The sequence below is a fragment of the Cryptotermes secundus genome, unplaced genomic scaffold (assembly GCF_002891405.2).
Source record: "Cryptotermes secundus unplaced genomic scaffold, Csec_1.0 scaffold39, whole genome shotgun sequence".
Taxonomy (NCBI): domain Eukaryota; kingdom Metazoa; phylum Arthropoda; class Insecta; order Blattodea; family Kalotermitidae; genus Cryptotermes; species Cryptotermes secundus.
This window is the reverse complement of record NW_019723904.1, coordinates 133773-142466: the sequence shown is the minus strand read 5'-3', so window position 1 is coordinate 142466 and position 8694 is coordinate 133773. Positions and strand designations below refer to the sequence as shown.

At 40.6% G+C, this 8694-nt stretch overlaps 1 protein-coding gene across 5 annotated transcripts in view; it reads left to right on the top strand.

Annotated features, from left to right (window-relative positions):
- The window catches only part of LOC111861910 (ATP-binding cassette sub-family G member 1), a 233759-nt gene that overhangs the window by 150622 nt on the left and 74443 nt on the right, over window positions 1-8694 (top strand). For 3 of the 5 annotated variants that reach the window (XM_023846864.2, XM_023846862.2, XM_023846863.2), the window contains one exon: window positions 6779-6963. The exons of 1 other annotated variant lie outside the window; for it this stretch is intronic. In XM_023846864.2, coding sequence (XP_023702632.1) covers window positions 6813-6963 — 151 coding nt within the window. In that variant the 5' untranslated portion in view covers window positions 6779-6812. Of the gene's footprint in view, window positions 1-6778; window positions 6964-7166; window positions 7169-8694 lie in introns of those variants that run through there. One more of the 5 variants, XM_033750495.1, reaches the window with a different exon arrangement.

Below are 8694 nucleotides of genomic sequence, written 5' to 3'. Positions count from 1 at the left end.
GAGTCATAGATAGATAATATTTCTGTAAATATTTTAAATATTTCATAATTTTAAATAAAATTATTTTTTATTCTCATACAAAGCCTCCAGAAAATTCTTTTGATGGAAGTGAAGGTTAAAGCCGTGCCTGTTAATCTTAATAGTTTATAGTCATTAAAATATCCCTGAAGACGAACTAAGTTGTCGAAATATAAGGATCTGAAAAACATTACACGATATATTGTATTCTGATAGCTATGACGTCTGTAAGCTTACAATAAAACTAGTGCTTGCTTTAAAAATACCAGTTGTTGTGGGAGGGACCAGCAGGTTTGAATACGCGTGTGTTTTAAGCAGTGCAAGCTTTGCTCTTGTTGTAACCCGCAACAGATTAAGATTGCGCATGTGAACGATTTCACATTGAAGGCCAGGGACAAACAATCTTGTACTAGACCTTTCGAGAGGAAAGTTCGTCAGTGTTTCCAGACTGTATCTCGCACAGCGGAGTAGCCTTGTATAGATCTCGTAACAGGGGAACAGCTTTAAGTTGTATCGCGTGGCAAGTGTCGAACTATAATCGTTTAACAGGAATCAGCATCGAATACTTGGCTTGATCCGCTTGGAATGGAAGGCGTGGCTAAATGTAATTATTTAATTCATTTTTTCTTTATTTATGTACTGACGTAATCGCAGAATGACCAATTACAGAAAAAGCACAAGTAAATAAAAAAACAAGATAAACAAACAAAAGACAAAATAAGTTAACTGATGTAGTTCGAAGAATAACAGTAATTCTATTAACGCAAATGAAATTATCATTAAGAAATTGCTTGAGGATTTGCTGTATATATAAGGTGGAATGGGCAAGTATAAAATAAAATTTGGAGAGTTCCATTATGAACTATTGTAGGTAATTGCAAAGAGTTTATAAAATTTTGAAAACTGTCTTGAGTGATTTCTGGTAAAACAGTTTTTCGTGCACCATCTTCCCAACTGTTAAAATTCTGAAGGAAATCCAGAGCATAAACAAAATTACTTACGTATTGCTCATGACGCACGTGCCTCAGTAAAGTGGCGTAAATACGCAATAACAGTCTTTTCCTCTTTATTTTTAATTGTTTCTTTCATGCTTCAGTGTATAAACTAAGGAATTTCTATGATCTTAGTTGTTTTTGTCCAATTTTATGCAGTATGAATCCCAATATGAGACGTGAAACCTGCAGGTAATTCATGAATAGAAACAGGGAATATCTGAAAGACAAAATTGATGAACTTACAACGAACAGTAAGAACAAGAATAATAATTAGAGACCTGTATAGAGGAATAAATGATTCAAGAAGGGTTACCAACCTATAAGTAACTGAGTGAAGGATGAGAATGTTGATCTGCTTGCAGATTCCCACAGCATTTCTAACAGTTGGAAGTACTTCTCTTTGTTTTTGAATGTACACGGCCGCGCCACAGCTCAAGCGGTTAGTCGCTGGCTTCCCACCGCTGCGGTCCGGGTTCGATCCCGGGTCTGGTCAAGTGGGATTTGTGGTGCACAAAGTGGCGTTGGGGCAGGTTTTCTCCGAGTACTTCAGTACCCCTGCCAATCTTCATTCCACAAATTGCTCCACAATCTCCCTCACCTATCATCTGGTGCTGGTACAATAGGTCAGAAGTGGCTGCAGTACAAGGGACTTAAAAACAGTTCCTGACCTTTGTCTTACCGTATCCGAGGTCGTTAGCCGCTGGCTCCCCACAGCGAGAACCCGGGTCAGGTCATGTGGGATTTGTGGTGGACAAGGTGGCGCTGGGGCAGATTTTTTCCGAGTTCTTCGGTTTCTCTTGCTGATCTTCATTCCACTAATTGTTCCACAATCACCACCATGAATCATATGGGGCTGGTACAGTAGGCCAGTAGTGGCCGCAGTAGCAAGTGGAGACAGTCTCACCCCACTAATAACAATAATAATAATAATAATAATAATAAATGCATGACCTGCTTTGGGTAACTGAGTATCATGCTAACACACTTCCCCAGTAGCAGCACTTCAAGATGCACGTGAGTTATACATCGAAATACAGGCTGAAAGTTAAATGCAACGAAATAGTTTGTTCTCATTTGATTAGAATGGACTAACGTGCTAATATGGGAATTTTGAAAAAGTCGAATCGCAACAAATTAGCGACAGTTAGCCCAGCAAGTATAAAGCTGAACTCACAGCTGGTTTAACCACACTCACCATCTTGAATTCACACACCCATATAGGTGAGTACGGTGACTGCCAATACACTTGCACGCTGTCATGGCCACAGGTGTAACATCTTCAGAGTAGCGCCTGATCAACTCACGTTCCCCATTCACGCTCTTGTCCCCCTCTACCTTACATTTATATTGAATACAATTAATAATTATTAACATATACGACAGACGAAACTGAATGTTTCATTTCAGACGGTGGGTACATGTGTGTACCAAAGGCAACAATATTAGTGCAACAGGGTTCCAAAGGACAGCGTCAGGACTCCATGCTATCAAGACACAGTGCACGTATTTTCTGTTCATACGTGGTTCTGGGAGTTTACATAACGAAGAATTTTGTTATTCATGGCGGTCGCCTACTTTCGTTTTGAGACGCATATTCAGGGGGTTACCCTGATCTGAGTGTGCTGCTACAGCTGGGAACCTCTTGGCAAATGTTCACTCGTAAAATCGATATTTGGTCAATTTGACATGTATTCGAGAGGTATGTGAATTTGTTGGGGAGCATAGCTTGTTCTGAATTCTTTATGCTATTACTTAGTACTTCCTAGTGCATGCCAGGAGAATTCCTTTACATAGGACAGGAGCTCTTCCCTTGACTTCCATTCCAATCCACTTTTGTTACTATAGAGCCATTCGACGTTATTGCCTGAGTTGAACTAACTAAATTCATCAAGAGAACGAAAACCGAGAAGAAAATGGAATGGAAACTGTTAGGCTGGATTTACAGAAGTAGGTTTGAGAATCGAAGTTAATGGAACTGATTCCGAATTCTTTACAATGGCAAACTTTGCTATTATACTGGGGCCCTGTCTTTCCCTGGACAGTCACGTTTTATCATATAATGTCCCGCTTTTTATGTGTTCTTTTGTAACATTTATTTCCATCGATAACTGCTCGGTAATTGACGCTATTCTCTGCAATTTTTTTTTCCATAGGCACTACAGCCCCAGCGGGCCTAGGCCTACTTCCATGAACTCCTTTTACTTCGGTTTTTCTAGATCATACAGATTCAGTAGGACTCCTTGGGCGGGTGATCAGCTCGTCGCAAGGCCTCTACCTGTACACAAACACAGACAAACGCACACATACAAACTAAACATCCATGCCCTGAGTCGGATTCGAACCCACGATCCCGGTTTCCAAGCGAGCGAAGACAGTACATGCCTTAGACCGCTCGGCTACCTTGACCGATTCTCTGCAATTGGCATTTCTATTACGATGTTAAAAATACTGGTGGCTAATCCACAAAATCAATTCCACAATTATTAGTTTTCTGTTGGCAATATGTTCTTTCTGCGTTTATGTTGGTAGTATTTTGATTTACTTCCATAACGGAAGTTCCGTCTGTATCATTATCTGTGTTTTCTGTTGGCCGTTACGTTGTGTTGTGAGAGCCTGTGAGAATTTATCGGTCTTCATCCATGTAGCGATGTCAGATGGCAATGCATAGTTAATGACAGTATTAAGAGCGAATATCCGTTTATTAAAAGTCTGAATGACAATGTTGAATTCACTCTATGCAACGCGAAATTTTGCACAGCACATGGTGGTCAGTCGGACGTCGTCAATCACGTGAAAACGAAGAAACGTTTTGAAAATCATCTTTAAAGATGTCTCTTATTCAGAGTTCTTTCACCAAAATATCGAAAGAAAAAGTGTTTCTAGAACACATTCACAAATCTCATAAATATTCTGGAAAGACTTCGCAGAGTAAGACCTACATTTTATTTTTGTGTGAATTTATTAAATTCCATGTTTCTAAATTACCATTTTGACCTCATTTTTATGATTAAATTTCTCAGTGTTTAATATATAATGTATTACTGATATTTTCTTTCTATTAATATTTTATCGTGTCCCGTTTCTTACAAAATGTCCTGGTTTTTAGGGGAAAAGAGAAGTGTCCCGTTTGTTTGAAAAAAAAATTATATGAACTCTGTATTAATAGTGAGAATCTTCAGGTTGACTAATTAAATTCTTAGCTTACTTTGCCATTTTATACAAAAAGTTTAGTCTTATGAGAATACGTCCTTGCATGTGTTCTTCTTCTTAAGTGTTCAACCAATGATCAGATTTTCACGATGCTTGCTAAGAACATCATGCCACTTGAGAACGCTCACTGCTCTTTCTTTTTAATGCTCAGTCATCAATAATACCAACATTTATTTGACCATTTATTTGACGTCACTATTACAGTTACGCTCGGTTATGACAGTTCACACACTCAACTCCTTCTGTCTTATGTTCCTTGTTCTGACTTCACTTCTGACTGACGGCTTCCCAACTGGCCTCCTTTTATCCCTGCTAGGTGCCTCGGATAGCAATCACTTTCTTGAAGATTTCTGTTTTTTTTATATCCGTGGTAACAGTCTGTCTTATAAGTCGTTACTGTGTAACCTATGATTCGTTATTGTGGTTATCAGCTTTCAACAGTGAAACAGTGAACCATAGTAACTGAACCGTTGCGTAGCAATTGACTCCTGACTCCGACTCCGATACTCCGGCTTTTAGGCCGCGCGTCACGATAGGATATCTGTGAAACACTTCGTTTCACTTCAGTTTCTTCGTCTTTTACACAGTCGGTAGGACTCCACGGACGGGAGATCAGCCTGTGGCAAGGCCGCCACCTATACAACACAACAGAAACATAGAGAAAAAGCAGACAGACGTCCATGCCTCGAATGGATTTGAACCCACGATCCTAGTGTTCGAGCGGGCGAAGACATTTCAAGCCTTAGACCACGCGGCCAATGTGATCAGCAAAGTGTATATCTTATGTTGGAAGTTATTAACGTCATTAAATGTATGATCGTGAAATTTCGTCACTCGACAGATGTTCAAGGAGGGTGGTACTTGTGTTAATGTCTTTCTTTGTATAATGTAAAATAAGAACATGTCTGCCACGCGAAATTTATATTAAACTTTCCATTCGAATGCGATAACCAACTAACTATCGCAACAAGACATGTCAGTTTTGATATATGTATACTACTAGCATACGCAGATATGTTGTGTCAACTATTTTATGCGCAAATGAGATAAAATTAAAGCGTGATCGGAAAATCCTATCTGTTTGTCCTTTATCTTGGAAACCACTTGACGCATTTTGATTAAATTTGGTATCAAGTAGACATTAGGCAGCGTCTACACGAGCGCATAAAATGTGTCCGTTGTAATGAACGCCGTGACGTCCGTTGTAGAAATAAACCAAAGAGGCGAATGCTACGCTTTCTTCTGGCTCCATTGCAGACAAAGAACTACGCACCGCATTCTGCAGCTGTGTGGTGTCCTCAGCAACGTCCGTCATAAAGTACGTTCGTGACAACGGACGCATTTTGTGCGCTCGTGTAGACGCTGCATTAAAACGTTATTGGCCCAATTTATTCGGTATACCATGAACATGGTGACAATATTTCCTTCCGAAACATCTGTAACCACTTAACCGCACTGTGTCATAATTCAGAAGTCCACAATCTGTAATTTAGCGTTTGTTTCAAGGAAGGAACCAAATATTTATTTATCTATTTTATGATTTGGCTATTAAGAGTTCCTCCTCTGGGTTCAACGCCATGTGGAGGTAGGTCTTTGCTCCCAAACGCCACTAAACCTCAACCAGACTACAATGTATCACATCCCAGACGACCATATTAATCAAGACTTGTTTTCGTTTGAATTGCTTATGAAATATGTCCAGAACCATAAATACTCCCTTTCTCTGTAATGAGCCAAAACCTAGATCAGAGACGAAGGCTCGAATGTGATAATGCGCTGCCTGGCAAGGGATACCATGCATGTATCTTTTTTTTTCTGTGGCGCTACAGCCCCAATTTGGGCCTAGGCCTACCTCCATGAAACTCTCCGTTTCACTTCGGTTTACTAGATCTTACACATTCGGTAGGACTCCTTGGGCGAGTGATCAGCTCGTCGCAAGGCCTCTACCTGTAGACAAACACAGAAAAACGCACACAAACATCCATGCCCTGAGTGGGATTCGAACCCACGATCCCGGCTTCCGAGCGAGTGAAGACAGTGCATGCCTTAGACCGCTCGGCTACCGTGACCGGCCATGCATATATCTACATCTTATTAAATTTAAGTGTCATAAGAAAGAATTTCATTATTTCAGAGCAGCTTATTAAAGAGAAAGGCCGGGTGAAGTACATTGATGCTATATCACCCCCATTCCGCGAACTTATGTTAAGAAGATAATAAGTAGATATTTGGAAATGCCATCTTCTTGGATGTGGCGTCGTGTAAGTATTCTGTAAACCAACGTTTCGGAAGAGTGCGTCGCCTCCATCTTCAGGGTACAAAAATCCCGCGAGCGAGAAACCAGCTTAAGAATGTGGCTTCAGTCACCTGCTCACTCTGTGTCCTCACTCGCGGATTTTTATACCCTGAAGATGGAGGCGATAGTTCCTCCAAAACGTCGCTTTACACAATACATACATGGCGCCAAAACCCAGAAGACGGCGTTTTTCATAGTCACCGCCATCAAAACTTCATAAGTTACAAGTATATATTTTTTTATTAAATTTTATTTGCAGAGAGAAAACGGATACAAACTTTTCTGGACAAGAAATGGAACCCTGTCTGGATAAGAAGTCTCACGCCTTTGAAGAGACAACAGAAATATCCCATAGAGTCCTTCTGTCGCTGCTGAAAATAAAACAAATTGATGTGGAATTCAGTGACATCACGCTAACGGTTTCAACCGGAATTTCTGACACAAGTGAGTAACCATAGCCCTCTGTTCTGCCTTGAAACTTTTTGTGTGTTATATTTTTGCGTTTTCTGTAGCTTACAGAATCGAAACAGAAATGTCCAGCTTGCAGCTCCCTATCCTGTAGTGACTAACATGTACAAGTATTTCCGTGTAGTCTAATCCTAATTATCGACCGTCTCTATACTCAAAGTTCCTGGCTACAGGTCCAGAAGTCCCGTGTTCGATTCCTCGCGCTACAAGATTTTCTGAGGAGTAGTGGGTCTGGAACGGGGTCCACTCAGCCTCGTGAGGATAATTGAGGAAATATTTCAAGGAAATAGCGGCTCCGGTCTAGAAAACCCAGATTAACATCGGTGGGGATCCGCTGCGCTGACCACGCGACACTTTCTTTAAAAAAAAATTGCACTAACTTCGCCGACAAGCGGCGGTAGCTCGGTCGGTATAGTTCATTTGCGGACTACAGGCCACGGAGTTCGTTTTTTCTTGTTTGGTGTCTTAATTACCGATGTAGATTTTCTGTTTATTGAATATCGTTATGTATTTGGGATAAGATCTTCATGGTTAGAGGATCCATCCTCCGAACTGGGTTCGAACCCTTGATTACACAATTTGAGGAGTCTAAGATAGGGAACCTCGCGGAAGGCAGAAACGAGATAAGGAAATGATATGAATTTTTTAAAATAAGATCTAAAAAATTGTGGCAATGGGTAATGTCCAAAAACATAATATTTGATTTGAATTTCTATAATAATTTTTCCTATTAATAACATGACTGCCGTCTTCGTCGTCAGTATCATCATCATCATCATCATCCTCCTCTTCCTCCTCCTCCTCCTCCTCCTCCTCCTCATCATCATCATCATGGAATGAGTGGGGCCCTCTGTTGTTGTTTGACCCGTTCCGGCCTCAGATTTCTGATAATCTCTTTAACAGTCTCCGTCTTTTTTTCGTGTTAGTGTCTGCCTAATTAATTTGGATAATTTTGTGTTTCTGCTTTTTTTTTTCCTTGGCACTACAGCCCCAGTGGGCCTAGGCCTACCTCCATGAATTTCTCCGTTCACTTCGGCTTTACTAGATCTTACACATTCGGTAGGACTCCTTGGGCTGGTGATCAGCTCGTCGCAAGGCCTCTACCTGTATATAAACACAGAAAAACGCGCACACACAAACTAAACATCCATGCCCTGAGTTGGATTCGAACCCACGATCCCGGTTTCCAAGCGAGCGAAGACAGTACATGCCTTAGACCGCTCAGCTTCCGTGACCGGCGTGTTTCTGCTTTTTTATTATTATTATTATTATTATTATTGTGGCTCTACAGCCCTTTGTTGGGCCTTAGCTGCTTTTTAATTTTCTTGATCCTACACACAGTCGGCAGGACTATTTGAACAAGGAATCCGCCCGTCGCAAGGCCGCTAATTATACATAAAATAATGCACACAATACAGATACCCATGCCTTGAGTGGGATTCGAACCCACGAACCCAGTTTTCGAACGAGCGAAGACAGTTCATACCCAGACCGCACGGCCAGTATGGTCGGCTGTCGCTGTGTTATTAACATGCAAAAAAAATGCACTTGTCTAGCCGAAGTTTATAGTCGAAGTTAATTATTATTAATACTATTACTAATTGGTTTCCGGTAAATAAACAGAACTGAATTGAATTATTATTCTCTGCGGCTTAACCGGAAATGAAATATGTAACAAGTTCAATATCATCATCATCATCATCATCA